Source organism: Neophocaena asiaeorientalis, unplaced genomic scaffold (assembly GCF_003031525.2).
Source record: "Neophocaena asiaeorientalis asiaeorientalis breed wild unplaced genomic scaffold, Neophocaena_asiaeorientalis_V1.1 scaffold196, whole genome shotgun sequence".
NCBI lineage: Eukaryota > Metazoa > Chordata > Mammalia > Artiodactyla > Phocoenidae > Neophocaena > Neophocaena asiaeorientalis.
In genome coordinates this window covers 2,184,279-2,210,778 of record NW_020173929.1, presented here as the reverse complement: position 1 = coordinate 2,210,778, position 26,500 = coordinate 2,184,279, and the positions used below count along the sequence as shown (strand labels likewise).

The 26,500-nt window shown below is 44.7% G+C and overlaps 1 protein-coding gene across 1 annotated transcript; it reads left to right on the top strand.

Annotated features, from left to right (window-relative positions):
* Positions 1-879: 879 nt before the first annotated feature.
* CD59 (CD59 molecule (CD59 blood group)) lies at positions 880-21,698 on the top strand. The gene is made up of 4 exons (XM_024752637.1): positions 880-983; positions 10,122-10,206; positions 13,930-14,031; positions 20,155-21,698. The coding sequence occupies exons 2-4, from the start codon at positions 10,140-10,142 to the stop codon at positions 20,355-20,357; spliced, it is 372 nt and encodes a 123-aa protein (XP_024608405.1). The 5' UTR covers positions 880-983; positions 10,122-10,139; the 3' UTR covers positions 20,358-21,698.
* The last annotated feature ends 4,802 nt before the right edge of the window (positions 21,699-26,500 follow it).

The following is a 26,500-nucleotide window of genomic DNA, read 5'->3' as shown; positions in this document are numbered from 1 at the left end:
ATGGTAGAAGGCACGTGTCATGATCAGTTGTCATATGATTTCCCCTGCTTGAACTTTGTCATGGGTTCCTCCGCTCCCGATTCAACATGAGCAGTCCTGAGATGCAATACCTTCTTACCCTGATCCTCAAGGAGTCTCACAGTCCCCAATAGAGGTCAATTTCTTGGAGAAAGACCTGTACTTTTGGCCTGCTTTTCCCACTCCCCCTTGTATGGCCCTCTTTAAGCCGGTTCTGCAGTGGGTAGTGACAAAGTGATAACCAGAAGCTTCAGATTACATCTTCACCTAAAAATAACGTTCTAGAGACTTCCATGGCGGTCCAGCTGTTAAGACTCCCGGCTTCCACTGCAGGGGGCGTGGGTTTCATTCCTGGTCGGGGAACTAAGATCCCACAAGCTGCAGGGCACGCCTCCACCCCCCCCCCCCCCAAAAAAAAAAAAAAAAAACCCACAGCAGAATTTCATCTCGGTTCCAAACAAGTCACAGAGGTGACTATGGCTGAAGGGTACTTGGAGGCTACCAGAGCCCGGGAGCAGAAAGGAGCCTCAGGCTGCAGCCAGGCTGGCTAACCCGACAGCCAGGCCAATTGGGAGCTTGGCAAGGGCACACAAACATTTCGAAAAACATTTTCATATTTTTTTCAACAAAGGAGGAAAATTAATGTGTTGGAGTTTCATATTGTTTTTGTTTTCGATAACAAATCGGAGGAAGAACATCATAAACTTTCCGTTTCAGTGTTTTATCATAAAGGTCTTAATCTAGTCCTGGCCACAGGGCTTTTTCTGCACGGGGTCCTGGAGCCCGCAATTGCGCCTGGTCGGGTGACCTTCGCTGGCAAACTGCGGCGCGCAGGGCGAGGCCGGAGTCTGGGCGGGGTGGGGCCGGCGGGAGGAGGCGGAGCCCGCCCCAGCCGAGGCGATAAAACGGGACTGGACGACCCTAGCAGGCGTACCCGCGCAGAAGCGGACGACGGGGGCTGGAAGGTGAGGTTTTGGGGGCGAGGAGGGGAGCGGAGCCGCGCTCCGAGTCCGGCGCTCGGGGATTTGGGCCGGAGCATGCGCCCACGGGCAGCTGGGCCCGGGCCCCTGCCATCGCGGGACTGGGGTGTTTGGAGGGTCCGAGAGGGCCGTGCCCACCCTGCGCCGGCCTCCGCGCCCAGGGACGGCGAGATCCGGCGCCCTTCCCCCCGCTCGCGGCCCGTAGCCTCCTGGCGATTCCTTTGTATACGACCAACGAGAAGGGGGGAGCGGGCGCGCTTTCCAAAACACCCCCAATTCCGCGGGCCTTGCCCTCCATTCTCCTGGGAGTATTTGTTTCGAAATTTGAATCTGAAGGGAAGCTCTTGCAGTTTAGGGAAAAGAAATCGCATCGCACCTTGAAAGGAGGTTAATGCCATCCCTGGAAGTTATGGACATTCTTCTCTCCCTCTGGAGGTTTAAATTTTGAGTTTTAAACAGCAGGGTGGGGTCGTGACTTAGACATTTTGAGTCCAATTTTAGTTTGCTTGGGCCAGCTTGGGCCGCACCCTTCATAGAGTCTGACGGCAGACTTAAGGAAACGTTAAGTAGTGGTTTTCTCCATGGATCCTGGAAATGTACCAGGTAACGTTCCATTTCTCCTCCGACGTAGGTGGCTCCACCCCTTATCGCAGAACTCACTGGAAGAGCTGGGGTTTGTGACTCACCCTGGCAGTAGTTGTGTGACTTCTGAAACTCGGATCTCGTCCGTGCCCTCGGAGTCTTTGTGAAATAGCGATTTGGCCTGGTTGCCACCTAGTGAAGGCTCTGGCCCAGGCTTCCTCCGGTTTTCCTTTTGACCAGTGCTTTCCTTCCTTCCTATAATGCCTCATGTCCGCTTTGAAAGTGCCTCCTGCCGTGGCCAGCTGATTCTTTTAAAAATCCTGTTCTTGGCCAGTTTTTTAAGGATATCAGGGGGCTCCAGCTGAGACCTGCCCACCACTCTCAACTGCAATAATTCTATTTCATTCTAAACAAATCAGCCCATACGTTTTACAAACCTAGAGACATAGCCCACACCATATCAGGGTTGCTTGTGATGACAGACGTTTCTTGAAAAGGAGGGAGAGACCTCAAATACAGGCGAGCTAATCCGAAGATTACTTTGTGTGCAATTCTGAGAATCACAGATCAGGGAAACAGCTCTTTCCTACCACCTTGCTCTCCATTGTCTAGCTTCATCTGTCGGTGATGATGGCTCTGGAATGCTCCTAAAATAAGTACAATTTGACATGGTTTGCTTGCAGAGAAGTGATGAAGTTCACGTGTGGTCAAGGGCCTGGGCTTGGCACCAGTTTGAGCCTTGGCTCTGCTCTTACTGGCTGCGTAATTCTGAGCATGCTATTTAACCTCATTTTCTTATTGCTAAAATAACAGGCCTTACTTCTTAGGGTGTTATGAGGACACGAATATCTCACCAATTATGAGATAATTCGTGGAAAGGACTCTGTGCGCACCTGGTAAGTGGAGAACAAATGTGGCTGTTAATGTTTCGGTACCCATGTTCCCCGTTGGGGGCAGCTTACTCCCAGTTCTCTAAGGAAGGCACATGCAGCTCAGAATGTTAATTGAGGGAGGTGCCTGACTGCGGACCAAATGTGTGAAACTATGGCTTCTGTATTTTCAAACAGAAAACTATAAGGAAAACACCTCATTATGCTGAGTAGCTTGTAAGGTAAAAGTCCAAATAAAAATGGATGTTAGAGTGTGGAGAGCGGGTGTCTAATGGAATTCAGCTTTGACAGCTGCAGGTACAAGCTCTTGAAAAGAAATGCATTAAAAATTCTGGGCCAGCTCCAGAAGAACCTCACGAGCAAAGACGCCATAAACAAAACCAAGCCCAGAGATGCTTGAGAATTTCCGAAGCGGAGGACGTGTTATTACTACACCCTATATTTTGTGAAATATCTTCACTACACAGTTGGCTCTCCATGTACAATCTCAAAGGGCAGGGCCGTGACGAAGCTGTCTGACAAGGGCCCTCTTTGGAGAACTGGAGACTTGAGTTCCTGGAACAAATTGCAAGGAAGGCCCTTCCTTGTTGAGGAAGCTTCCGATTTGTGTAGTTTAGAGAGTTCTGAGATGGTTGTCTCTGGCACCTCAGAGTAGCTGGGAGGGGCTGTTCATTATGATGGTGGCTTTCTGTTTGTCTCTACTTGCTGATGTAATGACTTCTCTGAGCTGAGTGATCTTTGTGTAAGATCAGTGATCTTCTCAGCTTGCCAGGCTGTGTGTGTACAAGGTGATAAGGAGGCAAAGCCCCAAGCCACTAACACTACTGGCCTCCAGGTAATGTTAAGCTACTTGTGAGTTACTGGCCCCTGGTAAATAGAAGCAAGATCCACCCAGTGTGTCTTTGCAACTAACCTGTTGCCTTGGGAACAGGTAATTTCATCCCCTGGGGCCTCCATTAATTTCCTATAAAATAGGAACGTTGGGTTTAATTTCTGAGAATACTTCTAGCCTTAAAGTTTATCAGCCTCTAAGGCTCCAGGCTCCCAGGAACAGAAACTATACTCCTGGGCATCTGTGAATCTTGTGGCAACGTTGCCGATGTAAAATCTCTTCTCTGGTGGCCTGTGTTAACCAATTTATTTCAGAAGCTGAATTCACAAGAAGTTTCCCCACCAGAGAGTTTAACTGTGGTTAAGAGCTCAGACCTGGGTTTAGATGCTGCTCTACCACGTACCAGTTCTGAGGTTGGTGTATTCATTTTCTATTACTGTTGAAACAAATCACCACAAACCTAGTGGCTTAACACAACACAAATGTATTAATCTTACAGTTCCATCTGTCAGAAATCTGACCCGGGCCTCACTGGGCTCACATCAAGGTGTCAGCAGGGCTGTGTTCCTTTTTGGTGGCTCTGTGCGAGAATCTGTCCCCTTGACCATTCGGGCTATTGGCACAGTACAGTCTTTGGGGTTGGAGGACTGAGGTGCCATTTCCTGGCTGAGTGTCAGTTAAGGACCATTCTTCACTTCTAGAGGCCACCTGTATGCCTCAGCTGTGACCCCCTTGCTCTGTCTTCAGAATCCCCATGGGTGGGCAAAGTCCATCTCACTCTTTGAATCTTCAGCTCAGTGTGGTCCCCAGTTAGAAATGCTAATTTCTAACTGGGCCCCACCCAAGACCTGCAGAATCAGAACTTATAGGGTCAGGGCCCAGCAATCTGTGTTTAACAGCCCTCCAGGTGATTCTGATGCCCAGTAAAGCTAGAGAACCAATACTGTTACCCTATGTTATTTTCTTCCTGGTCTTCAGTGTTAGTTGGTGTCCCCCTCAGCTAGATTGTAAGGTTCTTGAGAGTGGGGCTTCGCCTGGTTCAGCAGTCACTGTAGCCCAGTGCCTAGCATGGCACCTGCTCAGCTCACAGTGGGCTCATAAATGACCGTTGTGGAGATGACTGGGGGGTAGGTGCCGAGACTGAACTTACTTCGTAGAGTAAATATATGCACCGATGTATTCCTTCAGTTTGTTGGGTCATTGGTGTGTTAAATATTTTATGTTCACATTTATTTGGATTGTTTAGGTGGATAGATAGATACATAGATAGGTAGATACATAGATAGATATTTGGGGGGACTGGCTGGGGTCTTTGGATGGACAGCAACACGTCTTTGTTTTCCTATTTAAAATAATGGAATATAGGCTTACACTATCCATAAACTGGCTACCCAAAACATTTTCAGGAACTTGATTAGGGGTGCCTGTATTTGTAAATCACCTTGCAACTTGTAGCTTCCCCTTACATCTCAGGTGGATGGAGATGAATAAATAATGATCAGGTTGGTTCTTATTGTAGGATGAGAATCTCTAGTACTTCAGAGATCTTTTGTTTTAACCCCTTGCTGCTTTCTGCTGGCATCTTTCTGCATCATCTCTGATCTGTGATCTCTGCTGTCTGTGTGAACATTTCCAAGTGATGGGGAGTTTTTCACATTTCACCAGGGAATTGATTTCCATATGTGCTGACACTTTGCACAGTGCCTGGCACATGGCAGGGAGGGAGGAAGGGGTGGAGTGATAGCAAGCAGTTGCTCTTAGGAAGCTCAGAATGCCTCCCTAATTGATCCTAATGCTGTCTTTGTAAATTACCCAGAATAACCTCTCCCTCTCTTCCTTGGTGGCCATTACCCTATTTGAAGATGGTTACTGTCTCTGACTATACTTTTCCAAATAGGACAGCCCTGGTTTCTCCCAACCGTTTCTCCTGGCTTTTACAGCTGTGTACTTTGCTGTCCTGATAAACTGGAAGAAATTCAGAAATCTGGCACCTAATAGTAAAAATATTATTTCCAGCTCAGGTCTAAGCCCAGGACAGAGTAACCCCAGGATTGTGTGTGCATTTGTCTGTTCCTTAAAATGCCACGTAACATTTTAGCCCATAGTGAGCTTTAAAACCCTCGTCTTATTTTTATATTTTATCATTCTATAAAATCATTATTAACACTTCACAAATTAGGAACTGAAGTAAAGTAGTTGACTGCATTAAGGTTATATAAATTGACAGCAGACTGGGATTAGAATATAGGTCTTTCAGGATGACTAGAAAATCACACAAGCCTCATTTTTTTTTTTTTTTACAAATATAGGGTGTGACTAAAATAACTATTTTTAGACATAGGAGAATATATATCCATGAAATATTTTTTACCTTAATGTAGCAAATTTTGAAAGGTGGTATATATTTTTAATACTTAATCAGGTGGAGTAGTAGAAAAATAAAAACTTAAGCTGCAAGTGAAATGACACCTAAGTACATTAAAACATTCTTCACTCATGTTGAGAGCTCTTTCTATAAAAATGTTCATTGTTAAGAAAATATATTTAAGCATAAATAAGCTGCTCATAATTCTACCATGCTGTTAATCCCATGATCCAAAATGTTCGGAAAAGTTGGAAGGTGTTCCAAGCATTTTTTTATACGAGTGTGTGTGTATGTATATATATATATATATATATTTTTTTTTAAGACAAAGTAATAAAATTATAGCTATTTTTAAACTGGCTTTTTTTCTTAATACATTGTGAATAGCCTTCCATGTCTGTTACTCTTCATGGCTGTGTAGTTCCCCACCATGGAAGTGTACCATAATTTACTCATCTTCTTGTTGGAAATGTATGTTACCAAATTTTTACTATTTTAAACAATGCTTATATATCCTTGACTGTTACTTATTCCTCTGGTGAAAAGCCTATTTGGCGTGCCCCTGAAGGAATTCCCTTTAGAGTCAACTTCAGAGCCACCCAGGAAAATCTGTCCAGACTTCCTAAGGCTGGCTCCAGACGTGTCCTGTGACTCCCAAATGGTGTTTTCCAATAGGCTCACCTATCTTATTCTGTGGACCTTTTCCAGAATGACTTTGGGTCTACGGCCATACCACCCTAAACGCGCCCCATCTCATCTGATCTCAGAAGCTAAGTAGGGTCGGGCCTGGTTAGTACTTGGATGGGAGGCAGAATGACTTTGGGCTGTTTCCAATAATTAAATCCATTTAAATGAGTCTCAATATGTTTAGAAAAGAGTGATGAGGTCTTCTGGATGCATCTTGCATCTAAGTGTTTGGTTGGGTGGATTGAAAAAGTAATGGCAGCTCTCGGTTCATCTACCATCTGATCTACACTTAACTTATGGGCATCATTTTTAAATTTAAAATGGAGGACGTTTTAGTCTAGGGGGAAGAGTTTCAAGCCATGAGGTTCGGTTCTCTTTTTTAATTCTGTAACAGACTTGCCAGAAGACAGGTGATCTGTGACTACTAAAAGGGAAAGTTTTGTAATGTGCGGAGTTTCCTATTTCTAATTATAAAAATAATGCTTGGCTCATTATAGAATATTTGGGGAGGTATGGCAAAAAGTAAAAGGTCAGGAAGAGAAATAAGAGATTATAAATAATCCTGCTTAGTGTTTACTACTATCAGCATTTTGGGGGCATTTATAAAATAGCTTTAAAACAATCAGCTATTTTCTGTCCCCGACCCCTGCCATTTCATGACAACATATCGCTCTTGGAAATTCATATTTTAGTAGTGGTTAATGAAGACCCGGTCTTCCGATCCGAACAGCTCGACATCCGTACACTGATCACTTCCTCTCTCTGCCACACCCTCCACCCGCCGACACCCCCTCCCTGCCCAATTTCTTTTCCTGGGAACCTCGTGACTTCCCAGTAATACTCATGGTGGCTACTGCTTTTTGAGGGCCTTCTTTGGCCAGGCACCACGCTGCGCAGTACCTGTGATTATCTCTGTGTTTACTTGGTGAAGAAGGGAGGCCCAGAGGTTGAGTAACACACGGCAATAAGTGGCAGAGCCAGAAATATTCAAGGCTTTGTTCACCGGTCGACGAGAAAGCCTGTCCCTAGACCAGTTCACTGTGCCGTTTCCGCAGCTTTTGTTAAGAGATGAGCCTTTCTTAGTAGACCCTTCTTTCTGATGTGTGTCATCAAGGGCGAGTTCACTGCACTGCACCCTCTTTGTTGTAATGGTGTTATTCATGCCAAGGACCATTCCGAGGGAAGTCTCCTGGAGCTTGCAGCTCCTGCCAGCCCGGCGCCCTTCCAGCACCTACCTGCCCCCGTCAGGAGGTCCCTCCCTCCTCCTCCAATAGAGCTACCTGAGGAAGCAGATGTTCTTAACTTTTAGGAAGAGTCTGATGCTCTCCGCGTCCCTGTTCGGGGACCTCAGATGGGTGCCTTCCTCTCCTGTTCTCTTGCAGCACTTCTTCCCAGCCCCAGGCCTGCCTAAGCTGAGCGTGTGAATCATCCTTTCTACCCAGATGCCCCCGAGCATGAGGAACCAGGCAGGGAGCTGGGATGTGCTGGGCCTGGGCCACTGGCTGGGGGGTCGGTGGCGCGGGAACGCTGTGATTCTCTCCCTTGACCCGTCTGGCTCCCGACAGATGGCATTGCAGGGGCGTCAGGTGCTGGCAGGAGGGGCAGGGGCCTCTCCCTGCGCTATTAGGATGCAGAGACCTTGCTGCCTCCATCTCTCAGGCTCAGGGAACAAGAGAGCCTGGAGAGGCCAATAGTCTGACCCGGAGGTATGGACGTGCCTGACTTTGGGCAGGAAGTCTGGGTGTGGTCAGGAAGGACGTCCAGGGTGAGGTAGGAAGCGGTGACAGCCACTACTTTTCTGTGACTGTCAAGCACATAGTTAACTTGTCTTATCTCACCTCAGTCTTCTGGTGTGGGAAAGCGCCCATGTACCTGCCCCTTGTTATAGGTGAAGAGAATGAGGCTTGGTAGCCGTGGCAGAGCCAGACCTTGTGTCCAGGTCTTTGCCAGCCCAGTCTGAGCTTCTGACCACTGGCCTCGGGCAGCCTCAGGTCCTCACCGCACAGGGGTGCTGTGGGCAGCTATGCCCCGGGAGGGTCAGCCCGGTGGCGGGGGGCATTAGTAGGCTGTGGTAGGTGTTGCAGGTGCCAGAGGGAAGTGGGGGGTATTCAACCTGTAAAGAAAGGCCAGGCCCAGTTAGATTTTCTCCCCACTTTCCCACACGTCAGCAAGCAACCTGTCTCTCTCCCGGGCGTGGCTTTACTCAATGGCGTCTTCTTTGGGCAATGCCAGGCCCTGCCTTGTTCGCTTCCCAATTCTCCCCGGCCTTCCTCAGCCAACTCCTCAGCACCACATGGCCTTCAAAGGTGTGAGAGATGCCATTTCCAACCCAGAGGAGGGCAGGGCCCACCCACCAAGAGCCCCGTCTGTCTACCAGGCAGAAATCCTGGCCTGTGCGGCCCAGGAGAATAGAATGTGGAGCCGCCCTGGTTTGGAGCAGCTGCTGCCTCCTTGTTGGAGGATGGCCTCAGGGAAGTCGGGGTAGGGTCGGGAGACTCCTTAGATCTACTGCTCATGATTTGAACTTAGGCAAGTTAAAAACCTCCCTGTGGGGACTTCCCTGGTGGTCCAGTGGTTAAGACCTCACCTTCCAGCGCAGGGGGTGTGGGTTCGATCCGTGGTCCTGGAGCTAAGATCCCGCATGCCTCAGGACCAAAAAGAAACCAAAACAGAAGCAATATTGTAACAAATTCAATAAAGACTTAAAAAATGGTCCACATCAAAAAAAAAATCTTTAAAAAACAAATAATAGGGCTTCCCTGGTGGTGCAGTGGTTGAGAGTCCACCTGCTGATGCAGGGGACACAGGTTCGTGCCCCGGTCCGGGAGGATCCCACATGCCGCGGACCGGCTGGGCCCATGAGCCATGGCCTCTGAGCCTGCGCGTCCGGAGCCTGTGCTCCGCAACGGGAGAGGCCACAGCAGTGAGAGGCTCGCATACCAGAAAAAAATATATATATAATAATAATAATAATAATAAAGTCTAAAAAAAAAAACCTCCCTGTGTCTTGGCCTCCTGCTCAGGTAAAAGGAGGGTTCAAGGTGTTTCAGCCCTCCCCTCTTCTCCCCTGATGCTCACTGCCACACATCTAGGCATTAATGTCATGGGGACTTGTCACCAGAGGTACCTGGAACCCCTCCTTACTTTTCCAGCGTGATTAAGGAGGAGGTGGGGAGCCAGAGCTTCTGTGCACGCTAAGCCTTTGCTTCCTCTTCTGAATGCACGCTGCTGCCCTCCAGAGTTACCCCTTCCATCTGATGCACTTAGTGGCGTGGCCTGGGCTCAGCCTCAATTCAGCCAGCAGCTGGGGGTGGGGCCTGCAGAGCTGAAATCGCAGGTGCTGCATTACGTACTTTGTTAATATTCTCCCTTGAGTCAGCGACCCTGAGGGGGAAGATAGTGCTGTCCCACTGCTCAGTCATGAACACTGAGGCTCAGAGGAACTGAATTTATTCAAGGGTGCACGGCTACTGTAGGTGAGAGCTGGGGTGGGCCCGGTGTGCTTTGACTCCCTGCAGCTGCCCCTCCCACCAGGCCCAGCAGCATTTCTTCAGTAAGCCGAGGTCTCAGCCAGGGAGGGACCAAGCACTGCCCCACCTGAGAGCACCCTAGGTTCATCGCACCCAGCCCGGACGTTCCCTGCTTTCTTGGTCTACTCACTCCTTCCCATGTTTCCTGAAGCCCCCAGGCCTTCCAGCTCTTGGTTTCTGAGATGCCCGGCAATCACCTTTTGGTTCATGACAATGCTTTGTGTTCCTTTCTTCCAGAACCTGTAGCCGGTCACAATGGGAAGCAAAGGAGGGTTCATCTTGCTCGGGCTCCTGTTCAGCCTGGCTGTCGTCTGCCATGTAGGTGAGTGGTCCACAGGGACATGGATCTGGATCAGGTAGGCCGCCTTGGCCCTAAACTTTTTCTTAGGCCTCAGGAAGACCAAGCTGATGCCAAGGACCTCAGGCCGAGCTTCGGTTCTTTCACCATCAGTGCTACAGGTCCAGGGTGGTGTGACTGCTCCTTCCTGTGTTACGGCCCTACCCTGAGTGGAGCACCTTCCTGAGTTACAGTTCATCCTGGGTGACAGAGCTGCTTTAGTGGGGAGCGATTACACTGAGCTGCTTAAGTTTCACCGCACTCACCACCAGCCGCTGGGGCTACCGATAGATGCCATCTTCAGAGTGCTGAGGCCAGCCGCCCACCCTGGGCTTCTCGTGCCAATCTTGTAGCATTCACGTGCCAATCACTATTCTCAGCATTTTACATGTATTTGCTTATTTAATCCTCATGTCCACCCTGTGGAGCAGGGACTATTTTTCTTGCCATTTTACAGGTGACAAGACTGAGGCCCAAAGAGATTCAATAACTTGTAAAATATCACAGCAAAGTGGTGCAGCCAGAATTGGAACCCAAATAAGCCTGGCACCAGAGTGTCTGCCCCAGCTCCTTCTGGGGGCCACCCCTCCCTGTCTGCTGGAGATCCTCGTTACCTCTGTAACAGTAGGAACACCTGTGTTGCTTGCTTTGCTTCACTGTAAACATCAAAGGTCATTTTCTGCCTATGTCACGTTGGTACTACTAACTGTTATTATTATTTTTTTGTGTGGTACGCGGGCATCTCACCGTTGTGGCCTCTCCCGCCGCAGAGCACAGGCTCCGGACGCGCAGGCTCAGCGGCCATGGCTCACGGGCCCAGCCGCTCCGCGGCATGTGGGATCTTCCCGGACCGGAGCACGAACCCGTGTCCCCTGCATCGGCAGGCGGGCTCTCAACCACTGCGCCACCAGGGAAGCCCTACTAACTGTTATTTTTGAGGGGTGGGGACAGGAGGCAGAAAAGGAAGTCGCCATGCGGTGGGCACTACAGAGGCATCTGCATTTTGGAGCATGTCTTAGAGCTTGTAGCTTTAAAATAGCTCCCATATGGTGAATGCTTACTAGGTACTAGGGCCTGTACCGGACCCTGGCTCATTTAATCCTTCCAACCATCCTGTGAGGGCTCAGTACTATTACGCCCATCTTACAGTTGAGGAAACGGAAGCGAAGAACAAAGTAGCCCAAGGACATGTTTGAACAAGTTTCCCCTTTCTGAGAAAAGACAGAAGTCACGACCCCCCTCCCTCCCCACGTCTGTTGATTATAGTCACGGAGGTTTGTAATGTGGTTCGCTATGTTACAACATACGTTATTGTCTTAATTCTTCTACCCAGTGAATTTTCTGTAGTAAGAATAGGCTGGTCATACCTGCTTTCCAGCAGTCTACATTTGTTTATGGATCAGGCTTGGGTTTGGTGCTGTTAGCTGTTCTGTGACAGGTCTCGGGGGCACTTAGGTTTTTCCTGAGGGAGTCGGAGTGTGAAGAAGATCCCCTCCACCCTGGCTAAGTAGCTGGAATATCAGACAGCCACTGACTTATTGCTTGCCCCTGACCCGGTCTCCCCCATAATTGGTCCTGGTTTCTTCTCTTTCCCACTCAGGACAATTAGAAGAACATCACGGTAAATAAACCAAGCATGGGCTTCAGAACTGATCGCCTGGGTGTGAGTCCCAGCTCTCCTCTTAGTAGCCATGTGACTTTGGACAAGTTAGTTAACGTCTTGGTCTTAGTTTTCTCTTGAAAAATGGGGATGGAGATCCTTGAGCCTGCCTCTTATAGCAATTCTCTGAAGATTGAAAGTTTAGGTATTTGAACACTGTGTTAGCTGTGAATATTTCTGCCTCACAGAAGTTCCAAAGGTGAGTTCTCTTTCCTCTGTCTGAAGGTTTGACCTGGCCATTTAAGATGTTATAGGGACTTCCCTGGTGGCACAGTGGTTAAGAATCCACCTGCCAATGCAGGGGACACAGGTTCGAACCCTGGTCCGGGAAGATTCCCACATGCCGCAGGGCAACGAAGCCCGTGCACCACAACTACTGCGCCTGCGCTGTAGAGCCCACGAGCCACAGCTACTGAGCCCGTGTGCCATAACTACTGAAGCCTGCGTGCCTAGAGCCCGTGCTCCACAACAAGAGAAGCCACTGCAATGAGAAGCCCGCGCACCACAACAGAGTAGCCTCCGCTCGCTACAACTAGAGAAAGCCTGCCTGCAGCAATGAAGACCCAATGCAGCAAAAATAAATTAATTAATTAATTTTTTAAAAAAGATGTTATAGAGAGCTTCACTTCTATCTGTGCTCAGGAAGAGAGGAGCCACTTTCTTCTGGCCTTTGGAGAATTCCTCTTCCTGGTGATGAACTTTGGCCTTAGAACTAAAAGTCAGCTCTTGGGTTCTAAAACCCACATTTCGTCTTGGTTTAACCATGCCATTCTTCTATGAGATTTTACATATGTCATCTTTGAAAATGTCTTTTCACACCGATAGGTACTTCCAAATACTGATTACGTGGCAGAAGCCATGTGGCCAGAAGAAGGTGATCTCTTATTGTAGCAAAGAGTATGTCCACATGAATCAGGAAAACTTGCTTCCAACTCTTCCCATCACAGATGTGGAATATGACTCATCTTTTTCCATCACCATTGTTATAAAAACAGAGAAGGGAAAATAATCCAGTGAAACTTGAAGTCTAGCCACCAAAGATGAATCCTAAGAACATGAGTGGGAGCGGTAGTCATTTTTCAAATTGGGGAACCAGAGGCATTTGCTTCTGATATAAGTCGACCCTCGTGTTCAGTGTCACTGTGCATGTCTTCCCACCCACAGGGGTTTAAAGTGTATGGCTGCTGCCTGCCCCTTGACTGTGTTTGCTTCTGGCGATGGGTCAGTCCCTCAGCAGAGAACAGCTGCAGTGAGGACGCCTTATCCCAGAGGCCATCAGACTTGTTCTGCAGAGGTCCAGATAGTAAATATTTCAGGCTTTGCAGGCCAAGAGACAAAAATCAAGGATATTATGTAGGCTTTTATATAAATAAGAGAGAAAACAAATTTCTCCAAGTTTTTAATTGACAGAATTCAAAAATTTAATGATTGAGTACAATTATTTACAATACAGATCTACTAATGAGAAGAATGGAATTCTTTCTGGGAGAATAACATTTTGCTTACTTGGGATTCAAAAGTTAGTGTTCCCCATCATCAAATTGGTTGCAAACGTTCATCTGTTAATACTGATCTGTAATGAGATTCCATGCATTTCGTCTTGGAGCATGTCTTCTCACACAGATAGGTACTGCCAAATTCTGATGATCAGTCCGTGAGAATGTTATGTGATAGAGCATATTCATTGCTTGGAAGGTGTTTATAGAATTCCGTTAGTTTATCCTCTTGATGGATTCCTTTTAATATGTCATTGCCGATTAATCACTTCCGGTTGAAAGTAGGAAAAAGCTTCTCAACTGCACAGTTAAATGGATTGTGAAATCTGGAAATTCCCTTTGCACTTGCCTCAGGGTCCAAAAAACTGCTGCTGGAACTGTAGTTTGAGCTTGGAAAAATATATCTGCTGCAGATATACGCGGGAAGGAAGCCCACTCTGAGTTGCTGACCTCTGACCCACACTAATGGAGCTGGTGGGCTTGCTTCTGCTGCCAGGAGGGTGAGTCATTGCCGGTCTACCAGGTTCTGACGGGCATTCTTCCTGATCCTAGGTCACAGCCTGGAGTGCTACAGCTGTATTAACCCAGCTAATGGCTGCACTACCACCGTCAATTGTTCACGTAATCAAGATACTTGTCTCATCGTTAAAGCCGGTAAGAGCCTCCCCCTCCCCCTCTTCCTGAGTGTAATGGGATGAAGAGAGCCTGGGAAAAGATCTGTGCCGCTCTCATTCTTGTTAGACTCGTATTCAACAAGTAATAGCGACCATTTAATAGCGCCAGTTGTGTGCGGCACTAAGCACTTTCCATTTGTTTCGTTATTTAATATTTCCCGTCTACCCCTCGGGGTAATATTTTATTCCCGTTTGGTAAATGAGGAAACTGAGACTCAGGTTAAGCAACAGACTAAGGTCAAGGAACGAGCTCAGGATCCGAACGTGGGAATCCATCTAATTCCAACACTTGTGCTCTTAACAGCAACACTGGCTGCCTCGCAAACTTTTGAGAGCCTGCCCTGTGCCAGAGCCTGAGCTAGGAGGTCGGGGTACAGAGATGAAGAAAGGAGACGATGAAAATTGTGAAAGAGGCCTGTGTAGCTATTACAGATGTCTTTATTGATACCCGTGTCTCATTCCGTGGGGAATTTAATACATACAGAATCCTGAGGGGACTCAGGCTGAGCTCAGAGGACAAGTAGGAAGTAAGGGGACTAAGAGAGGAAGGGTGTTCCCAAGAAAGGCAACAGTAGCTACCGAGGCTTTGGTGGCCTCAGAGAACAAGGCACTCATGGGCTTGGGGTAGGGAACTGTCAACATTGACAAATTTTGTCAAATCTGCATTTTCCAAATTGGTTAGACTATGGAATCGCTTCCTCCATAAATCCTATTAAAATAGGATTTAGGAAACCTGATTGAAAGGAGGAGGAGTTTCACTTCCCCAGAAAGGAAGAATCCCTCAATAAGTAAGGACGAATTAGAATTATCCTGTCTAAAGAACAGGAGTACCTCATAATTTTGATATAAACTCTTGGAATACAGCTCAGATTCCAAGGCCTACATGTAAGGTCCTTGATTCTGTAGGGGACAGTTCCTCTGCCTCACCTGGAGGACTGTATTAACTCATTGTTAATGTAGAAAGCATAGTGAGGCCCCCAGAGAGAATAGTCATTCACTCCACAAATATTGGAGCACCAATTATCTATGAGCACAGAGACCTACTTCTTAACCCTGATTGTCTGTGTCTCTTGGACCCCCACTACAAAAAGTATAATTTCCAAATGAGAGAATAAAGGCAATATTATGTGTAGAATAAGTATTAGATTATCCGTTAGAAGCTTTGAGCTCTGATCTCTGTCTTGCCACCAGTAAGTTCTTCCGGCCTCTCTTTTTTATTGATGAAATGGGTGTGTCAGATGGTAGAGGTGGAGAGAAGGAAAGAGGGAAGTAGACTAGACTAGGAAACAAATCCCATTGTTTCCTACCTGAATGGTTAAACTTTCATTTTAGTTGTTTCCAACATTATTGAAGTATAATTGACAAATAAAAACTGTATATGTTTAAGGTGTACAACATGGCGATTTGATATACATATACATTGTGAAATGATTACTGCAATCCATCATTGTTACCTTTCTGTGTGTGACGAGAACACTTAAGATCTACTCTGTTAGCAAATTGCAAATAGACAATACGGTCTTGTTAACCACAGTCATAATGCTGTACATTAGATTCCCCAGAATTTACTCATCTTATAATGAACTGTTATGCTTTGTAAAAATGATTAATGTAAACAATGAGGCACATCTATTAGAATGGCCAAAGTCTAAAACACTGACAGCACCAAATGCTGGCAAGGATGTGGAGCCCCAGGAACTCTCATTCATTGCTGGAAGGAATATAAATTGGTACACAGTACGTACTCTCACCATAAGATTCAACAGTTGCATTCCTTGATATTTACCTAAATGAGTCAAAAAATTATGTCCACTCAAAAACCTACACATGGATGTTTATAGCAGCTTTATTCATAATTACCCAAACTTGGAAGCAACCAAGATGTCCTTCAGTAGATGAATGGATAAATAAACGGTGGTACATCCAGAGAATGGACTAAAAAGAAATGAAGTATCAAACCATGAAGAGACATGAAGGAAACTTAAATATGTGTTACTGAATGAAAGAAGCCACTCTGGGAAAGCTACATTGTTATGATTCCAACTATGTGATGTTTTGGAAAGGGCAAAACCAAGGAGATAATAAAAAGGTCAGTGGCTGCCAGGGGTGAAGTGGGGGAGGAGGGAGGGATGAATAGGTGGAGCATAGGATTTTTCGGGCAACGAAGCTAGGACTCTGTGTGATACTATAATGATGGACACATGTCATACATTTGTCAAACCCTATAGAATGTACAACACCCAGAGTGCACCCAAATGTAAATTATGGACTTTGGGTGATGATGATGAGTCCATGTAGGTTCATCAGTTGCAACAAATGTACTGGCGGGAAATGTTGATAGTGAGAGAGGTTGTTTGGGGTGGAGGTGGGGCTGTCGGGGGCTCTATGGGAACTATATTCTTTCTGCTCAATTTCGCTGTGAATCTAAAACTCTCAAGTATAAAATCTATTTTTTTAAGGATAATGTGAATCTTAAATAGTTTTCTTCTTCTCATGAACATAGGTCCCAAAACTTCAGCTAGACATGTGGTAACAGCAGTTCTTGAAATATAGATATTCAGACCTTACAGTAAGGCAGATAGTAACAGAACATCTAAATGCCCCTCCGACTCTGATTGACATCAGCCTGGGAGAGGCGAGGCATGCTGTCATAAACAGGAATCAAAGGCCAGGCATACATTGGAGAAATTATTTAATTAATCTAGCCACATTTTCTCCCCAGCTGTGAAATAGGAATACTTACCTCCCGGGGTCAGTGGGGCAGTTAGTTAGTGGAGAAATGTGCGTGATAGTGCTGTGCAGATTCGGTCTAGAAGAGAGACAGATGGGCGCGACTTCAGCCACTAATTCACTGGCGTCCTGGCTAGGTCCTGGAAATATAAACCATGTACTGAGAGTCTGGCAGAGCCTTTGATGACAGTGCCAAGCAATCATTTCTGTAATGGCCTTTCAAATAAGGGACACACTGAAGGATGCCTAAGGCAACTGGGGACTACTGCTTGGTAAAGGCAGACTCAAGGCAAATCTTCGAAGAGTGGGGAGGCTGTGCCTAGCAGAGAGAGAACCTTTAACATTCCGGTGACTCTGTGATATGATCCACTTTTACTCGGGTGATTCTGATAGTGGCTTTGGTGAGAAGCTCACCATTGAAGGTTGTTATGCAAATAAGATCATTCAAGTAAAGTGCGTGGCTCACTGCAGGACACATAGTAAGTGATTAATTGGTAGCAATTATTAATAAATTACTATCTGCTCTCCCCAAGCTGTTAGGTTTCCCTAATTAACATTTTGGTGACTTTCATGCTTTCGCAGTTCCAAAGCCTGATTACTACTACATAAGACAGTAACTTGTCCTATTCAACAGCATTCTTTAGTACAGTATTAGAAGCATCCACTTAAATATTTATGATCCAAGCAGGTAGAGTCACTGGAACACTCTTATCTGGCCTCTGCCACTTGACCAGACTTCATTAAAATCCAGGCCAAACACTCATCTCCTCTGAGGGGGAGGACAGAACAGTTATACCTGCAGTTATAAACTTAGAAGTTTTGTTCTGAGCTGTGAATGAAATAGAATAAACTAGTTACTGGCCTTAAATAAGAAAATAAGCATCTGTATTTTTTTCTTTCCAACACAGAAGAAAAGAAAATGATTCCAGGGCGGGGACCAACCTTCTATATCTGTGTGTCCCCAGCATCTAGCACAACTAACTTCTCTTCTCTCTCAACTCTCACTTTTTTAAAATATTTAACGTAATTTTTCTCAATATTAAAAAATCACTATAAGCTAATGGGCATTGTATATCTTGGCCTGCATTTTCCTTTGTGTGTAAAAATTGGGACCATAATGGCACGTTCTTTTGGAAAATTTTCCGGCTTTATGGAATAATCTAATGATTTTTAAAGGAAGTTTAAGCTATGTTTAAAATAAATTCATCCAGTGATTTTTTAATTTTAAATCTCAATCTACAGAGAAATGTATAAATGAAAGATAGCCTTCTGTGAGGGTAACACTGTGAAATTACTTGGGAATCTTTCCAGAGAAAAGTAGTATACTCACCCCCACACATATACTTTATACAGATGGGTCACATTCTACATATTGTTCTGCATCTAGGCTTTTTTCTATTGAGATATAATTCACATATCTCAGTTCCAAAGTACATGTTCAAGTGCCAATTCAGTGGCCTTTAGTATATCCACAACTCTGTACAACTATCACCACTCATTTTCAGAACATTATTATCACCCCAAAAGGAAACCCCATACCCATTAGCGGTCACTCCCTATTCTTCCCTTGCCCATACCCCGGCAGGGAGCACTAATCTACTTTCTGTCTCCATGGATTTGCCTATTCTGGACATTTAGATATAAATCAAACCATAACAGTGTAGTGGTCCTTTGTGACTGGCTCCTTTCACTAGCATAATGTTTTTTTTGTTTGTTTGTTTTTTTAAAGTATATAATCTATTATTTTTTAAATTTTTTATTCATTTATTTATTTTTGGCCGCATTGGGTCTTCGTTGCTGTTCGCGGGCTTTCTCTAGTTGCAGTGAGAGGGGGCTACTCTATGTTGCAGTGCATGGGCCTCTCATTGCGGTGGCTTCTCTTATTGCAGAGCACAGGCCCTAGGCACACGGGCTTCAGTAGTTGTGGCTCGCGGGCTCTAGAGCACAGGCTCAGTAGTTGTGGTGCACGGGCTTAGTTGCTCCACGGCACGTGGCATCTTCCTGGACCAGGGATCAAACCCGTGTCCCCTGCATTGGCAGGCAGATTCTTAACCACTGCGCCCCCAGGGAAGTCCCTGCACATAATGTTTTTAATGTTCACCCATGTTATTGGATATATCAGTACCTCATTCCTTTTTATGGCCAAATAATATTCCGTTGAATGGATATACCACATTTTGCTTATCATTTACCATTTAATGGACATATGGGTTGTTTCCACTTTTTAGGTGTTTTGAATAATGCTGCTATGAACATTCGTGTATAAGCATTTGTGTGAACATAGTTTTCAATTCTCTTGGGTAATATATTTACCTAGGAGTAGAATTACTAGGTCATATGGTAACTATTTTTAACCTTTTGAGGAAATGCCAGACTTTTCCAAGATACCTGCACCACTTTACCTTCCCACGAGCAATATTTGAGGATTCCAATTTCTTCGCTTCCTTGACACCACTTGTTATTTTCCAGTTTCTTGACTATAGCCATCCTAATAGGTGTGAATTGATCCTCACTGTGGTTTTGATTTGTATTTTCTTAATGGCTAATGACGTTGGGCATCTTTTCATGCACTTATTGGCCCTTTGTATATCTTTGGAGAAGTATCTATATCCTTTGCCCATTTTTTAATTGGGGTGTCTTTTTATTATTGAGTTGTAAGAGTGTTTCATAGATTCTGTATACTATACTCTTATCGGATATATGATTTGCAAACATTTTCTCACTTTTTGTGGGTTTTGTCTTTTTAATTTTTAAAAATAGTGTTCTTTGAAGCACAAAAGTTTGATTTTGTTGAAGTCCAATTTAACTATTTTTCTGCATTTAAAAAAACCCTCAAACTTCTCCCATGTCAATACACATGGTCTGTGGCATTCCTTATCTGCATGGAACTTCGTTGTGTGGAACTCTACCATAATTTATTCAAGTGCTGTTTTATTAACCGACTGTTTGTCTTTTAGTTTCTTGTTGCTACAGATAGTGGTGCAGTGACCATTCTTGAGCATATATCTTAACCTTTTTTCAAGTAACTTCATAGGGTAAATTCTAGAAGTGGGATTGCTGGATCAAAGAGGCCATGTGTTTAAAAATCTTTGTAACTCTCTCAAACATTAGTATGATTGCCTGTTGCCTTCCATATACACACAACTGTATTGGCTCTGATGAGACTCTGCTTTTATGGAAAAGTTCCATTCAGAGCTGGATCATTATTTACTTAATTTTTCCCCTTTATAAGCTAACTGGGATACATATTTTTACTCAAATGTCTCTATTTCCCCAGGATAAGTTCTAAGAAGTAAAACTGAGAGTTCAAAGACAGGTGCAGAGTTTTACCTGCTTGACTGCTTATCTTTGTGTGTGTGTATTTCCCCCACAGTGCCAACGAAAACGTACTACCAGTGTTGGATGTTTGACCGTTGCAATTTCGAAGCCATTGCGAAAGCCTTAGCGGAGAAGGAGCTTAAGTACCACTGCTGCCAGGAGAACCTGTGTAACAAAAGTGACGGGACGAGTATATCAGGGAAAACAGCTCTGCTGGTCATCCTGCTGCTGGTGGCAGTCTGGAGCTTTTGTCTCTAAATCTACACCAGAAGGGCTTCTCCTAAATCTCCTGTCTCTGTATACTCCTCATTTCCTGTGCTGCTGCGTTCCAAAGGCTTTATATTTTCCAGCTGGATCCTGTTGGGAAAGACTAAAACTAGCTTGAGCAAGTTAGATTAGAGAGAGGAACTCAGAGGGACTCTGAAGACCAGTTCTGTTGGCAGAGAAGACCTGTTTGAGGGAAAAAGTTTGAGTGAAGTGCATGTGATTTGAGTAAAGTTGTATGCTTCTTACTCTGCTCTTTGCAGTGACAGCTTGAGTAGATTCTCTGCAGTCCTCAGCTATTTCCCTCTGGTTCCTTGGATGTAGTTAATGTGATCAGTACTTTTTTGGGTGACTGGGGCAGGGGGCTCCTTTTCAACAGTCTCTCACAAGGCATGCATTATTTTCGCCTTTCATGGCCCCTGTATTGCCAGGTAGGCATGGTGCATGTTCCAGGTGTGGGCTGTGGACAATGAGATTCTTAATGACTGTTGTATTCTCAGCTAGAAGGTGTCTGGCTGGGAAGGAGGTAAGCTTTCCAGATGGCAGGGCACGGAAGCACAAGGTTTATCTTTAGAGAGGTACCAGAGGCTGAAATCTGTGTTTTCTTCTGTCCCTAAATTTTGAGTTGTCTTTGCTGTCTTTCAGTAGAAAAACTCAGTAGCATAAATTAATGGTGTGTTAAAACTATCCCTCCCACTCCCCGTCTTTTTTATTGGAATGGTAGGCTGTCTTAGCTTTGTCACACACAGTTAAAAACTAAACATTTGAACATTCTATGTTACTTGTGACTTGCAGTTATTAAGGGTGCTTATTTTAAATGTTACTGGTAGGAAAAGTCTTCATATGTGTGTGTATAATGCATGAATGGAAAAGGAGGAGCCTTTGGGGTTGCGATTTGAGATTTCCAGATGTCATCATGAATAGCAACAGGTCTGCAGGGATGTGTTTTACCTGCCGACATCCAGCCTGTTGGCTCCTAGCTGAGTCAGCACAGATAGTGTAAAATACATCTGTACGGGCTGTTAGCGTAATCACGAGTGCTGAGGCTTTCAGAAGCGCTACCAGTTTCCTAAAAAGTGATACACCTTTTCAGGAGGACTAAGTTTTGCCTCTTTCTTGTGGGTACTGGTGAATAATGTAAGATCCAGTAGACAGTGACATTTGTATGCTTACAGTCTTGGCTGTATTTAACAGCACAGTCTGACTTTTGCCGACGCAAGTGGAATTTATTGATTAACATTTAAAAAAAAACAAAAAAAACCACCTTGATTATGTGATCTGTTGGACAAGCCAGATGAATACTGCCTTTCTGAAAATAAAATCTCATCAAATGCATGAGTGTGGTGATTGGCCCAAAGGGTAACAACATAGGTGACACGCCCGATGGTAGCAAATGAAAGAAGAGATCTTGGACAGTACCAGATTTCTTCTGTTGATGCCATTACTTAAACACAGACCAACAGAGGCTTCCTCATCAAAACCTAGCATTACCTTGGTGCTCTGTGTTCCCTATTGGCTCAGAGCTTTTCCTTACATCATCTTTAATCTTCTGTTCAAAGACAAAATACTAGGTGTGACTCTTTCCTCAACAGAACTTTTTCTGCCCAAGAAAGGACTGACCATGCCCACAGCAAAGTGGCTCATTTCATGCAGTGCCTTTTAGTTCCAAGGAACAAGAACCAATTTTGACTCACTTAAGCAGAAAATAAATTTGGGGGAACTTTGAAGGGGCATTCAACCAGACTGCAAAAAACCAGTAGTTGGGGAGAGTTCCCCGGTGGTCTAGTGGTTAGGATTCAGTGCTTTCACTGTTGTGGCCCAAGTTCAATCCTGGGTCGGGGAACTGAGATCCCGCAAGCCATGCAGTACAGCCAAAAAAATTAAAACGTTAAAAAAAAGCCAGAGAGGAGGAGTCAAAATGGTGGTGTGGGAAGATGCGGAGATAGCGTCTCCCCACAAATAGGGCATCTGCCGGCCGCTGGTGGGGACTCTGACCCCCAAGGAGACGGGAGGAACCCCAAAGTGAACCAGTAGGACGTAGGGGGACCGAGGGGGGAGGAGAAGTGGAGAAGACAAGATCAGCACCCCTGAGGCCAGGGAGATCAGGAGAGGCATGTGGGAGGGACTCTCTGGGAAAAGCTGGAGAGGAGCAGAGGGCGATCGCCTGGCCCACTTGGGCACGGGGAGCCTGCTGAGCTCCCAGGTGGGTCCCCTGCCCTCCAAGGCTCCCCCACCCCCACCCCCGCCCGACTGCATTGGACCTGGGGACATAGGAGGGAAGCCAGGGAGATCAAGAGATGCAGGCGGGAGGGGTGCTCCCAGACCCCAGACTGGAGGAGCAGGAGAGGAGAGGAGGGTGTTTGCCCCACCCACACGAGCCCAAGAAGCCTGCTGGGCTCCCAGTGAGGTCCGCTGCCCTCAGACAGGGATGGGGGGGGCACGCCTGGGCCCCTTCTGTTCCTTGAGCCTAAGCCCCACCCCCCACAGCCCCCAGGGCCTTTTCCAGCCCTGTGGGTCCTGAACATAGGCCCTGCCCACTGCCCAAAACTTGCCCTTGATTAGGCCCCGCCCTCCACAGCCAAGGCCTACCCCCCCTTTTTTTCCTTTCCCTCCTCTTTTTTACTATTTTGGTACTGATGTACCTTCCAGTTGTTGATTCATCTATATTTTTATTTTTATACTCTTTCTAACATATCTGTTAGTTTCCTAGTCTAATTTTATTTTTTACTCTGTTCTTTCTCTCTTTTTTTTTGTCACCCCACGCGGCTTGCAGGATCTTGATTTGCGAGCCTGGGGTCGGGGGGGAAGCTCCTGTGGTGGGAGCTCTGAGTCCAAACCACTGGACTAACAGAGAACCTCAGACCCCAGGGAATAGTCATTGGAGTGAGGTCTCACAGAGTTCCTCATCTCAGCACCAAGATCCAGTTCTACCCAATAGCCTACAAACTCCAGTGTTGGAAGCCTCAGGCCAAACAACCAGTAAAACAGGAACGCAATCCCACTCATAAAAAAAAAAAAGAGAGAGAGAGACAGCAAAAAAATATGTCACAGATGAAGGAGCAAGGTAAAAACCTACAAGACCAAATAAACGAAGTGGAAATAGGCGATCTACCTGGAAAAGAATTCAGAGTAATGATAGTAAAGATGATCCAAAATCTCAGAAATAGAATGGAAGCACAGATTGAGAAAATACAAGAAATGTTTAACAAAGATCTAGAAGAACTAAAGAACAGAGATGAACAACACAATAATTGAAATGAAAAATACACTAGAAGAAATCAATAACAGAATAACGGAGGCAATAGAACAAATAAGTGAGCTGGAAGACAAAATGGTAGAAACAACTGCCAAGGAGCAGAATAAAGAAAAAAGAATGAAAAGAAGACGATCTCAGAGACCTCTGGGATAACACTAAATGCACCAACATTTGAATTATAGGGGTCCCAGAAGAAGAAGAGAAAAAGAAAGGGTCTGAGAAAATGTTTGAAGAGATTACAGTGGAAAACTTCCCTAACATGGGAAAGGAAATAGTCACCCAGGTCCAGGAAGCACAGAGGTCCCATACAGGATAAACCCTAGGAAAAACACACCAAGACACATATTAATCAAACTAACAAAAATTAAATTCAAAGAAAAAAATATTAAAAGCAGCAAGGGAAAAACAAAAAATAACATACAAAGGAATCCCCATAAGGTTATCAGCTGATTTTTCAGTGGAAACTCTGCAGGCCAGAAGAGAGTGGCAGGATATACTTAAAGTGATGAAAGAGAAAAATCTACAACCAAGATTACTCTACCCAGCAAGGATCTCATTCAGATTCGATGGAGAAGTCAAAAGCTTTTGAGACAAGCAAAAGCTAAGAGAATTCAGCACCACCAAACCAGCTTTACAACAAATGCTAAAGAAACTTCTCTAAGCGGGGAAACACAAAAGAAGAAAAAGAACCACAAAAACAAACCCAAAACAATTAAGACAATGGTAATAGGAACATACATATCGACAACTACCTTAAATGTAAATGGATTAAATGCCTTAACCAAAAGACACAGACTGGCTGAATGGATACGAAAACAAGACCTGTATATATGCTGTCTACAAGAGACCCACTTCAGACCTAGGGACACAAACAGACTGAAAGTGAGGGGGTGGAAAAAGATATTCCATGCAAATGGAAATCAAAAGAAAGCTGGAGTAGCAATTTTCATATAAGACAAAATAGACTTTAAAATAAAGACTATTACAAGAGACAAAGAAAGACACTACATAATGATCAATGGATCAATCCAAGAAGAAGATATAACAGTTGTAAATATGCAAGCAACATAGGAGCACCTCAATACATAAAGGCAAATGCTAACAGCCATAAAAGGGGAAACTGACAGTAACACAATAATACTAGGAGACTTTAACACCCCACTTTCACAATCTACAGATCGTCCAAACTGAAAATAAATAATGAAACAAAAGTTTAAATGACACAATAGAGCAGATAGATCTAATAGATATTTATACAACATTCCACTGAAAAGTGGCAGAATACACTTTCTTCTCAAGTGCACATGGAACATTCTCTAGGATAAATCACATCTTGGGTCACAAATCAAGCCTCAGAAAATTTAAGAAAATTGAAATCATATCAAGCATCTTTTCTGACCACAACGCTATAAGATTGGCAATCAGTTACAGGAAAAAAAACCACACAAATACATGGAGGCTAAACAGTGCACTACTAAATAACAAAGAGATCATTGAAGAAATTAAAGAAGAAATTAAAAAATACATAGAAACAAATGGCAATGAAAACACAATGAACCAAAACCTATGGGATGCAGCAAAAACATTTCTAAGAGGGAAGTTTATAACAATTCAATCTCACCTCAAGAAACAAGAAAAATCTCAAATAAACAATCTAACCCTACACTTAAAACAACTAGAGAAAGAAGAACAAAGAAAACCCAAAGTCAGTAGAAGGAAAGAAATCATGAATATCAGAGCAAAAATAAATGAAATAGAAATGAAGAAAACAATAGCAAAGATCAATAAAACTAAAAGCTGATTCTTTGAGAAGATAAACAAAATTGATAAACCCTTAGCCAGACTCATCAAGAATAAAAGAGAGAGGGAAGGTGCAAATCAATAAAATTAGAAATGAAAAAGGAAAAATCACAACTGACACTGCAGAAATACAAAGGCTTATAAGAGACTACTACAAAAAACTATATGCCAATAAAATGGACAACCACGAAGAAATGGACATATTCTTGGAAAGGTACAATTTTCCAAGACAAAACCACAAAGAATTAGAAGATATAAACAGACCTATCACAAGTAAGAAATGGTAATTAAAAATCTTCAAGCAAACAAAAGTTCAGGACCAGATGGCTTCACAGGTGAATTCTATCAAACATTTAGAGAAGATATAGGAAACCATAAACAAGACAAAAAGACAACCCTCAGAATGGGAGAAAATATTTGTAAATGAAACAACAGACAAAGGATTAATCTCCAAAATATACAAACAGCTTATGGAGCTCAATATCAAAAAAACAAACAATCCAGTTTAAAAATGGGCAGAAGACCTAAATAGACATTTCACCGAGGAAGACATATAGATGGCCAAGAGGCACATGAAAAGATGCTCAACATCACTAATTATTAGAGAAATGCAAATCAAAACTACAATGAGGTAATCACCTCATGCGGTCAGAATGGCATTATCAAAAAAGCTAGAAACAATAAATTCTGGAAAGGGTGTGGTGAAAAGGGAACCTTCCTACACTGTTGGTGGGAATGTAAATTGATACAGCCACTATGGAAAACAGTATGGAGCGTCCTTAAAAAACTAAAAATAGAACTACCATATGACCCAGCAGTCCCACTGTTGGGTATATACCCTGAGAAAACCATAATTTAAAAAGAGACATGGGGCTTCCCTGGTGGCGCAGTGGTTAAGAATCCGCCTGCCAATCCAGGGCACATGGGTTAGAGCCCTGGTCCGGGAGGATCCCACATGCTGCGGAACAACTGAGCCCGTGCAACGCAGCTACTCAGCCTGCACTCTGGAGCCCACATGCCACAACTACTGAAGCCGACGCGCCTAAAGTCCATGCTCCTCAACAAGAGAAGCCACCGCGGT

Coding starts and splice junctions, on each gene's coding strand:
- CD59 (XM_024752637.1), top strand. CDS start 10,140: ATGGGAAGCAAAGGAGGGTTCATCTTGCTCGGGCTCCTGTTCAGCCTG. Junction 10,207..13,929: donor GGCTGTCGTCTGCCATGTAG/GTGAGTGGTCCA, acceptor TCCTGATCCTAG/GTCACAGCCTGGAGTGCTAC. Junction 14,032..20,154: donor TTGTCTCATCGTTAAAGCCG/GTAAGAGCCTCC, acceptor TTTCCCCCACAG/TGCCAACGAAAACGTACTAC.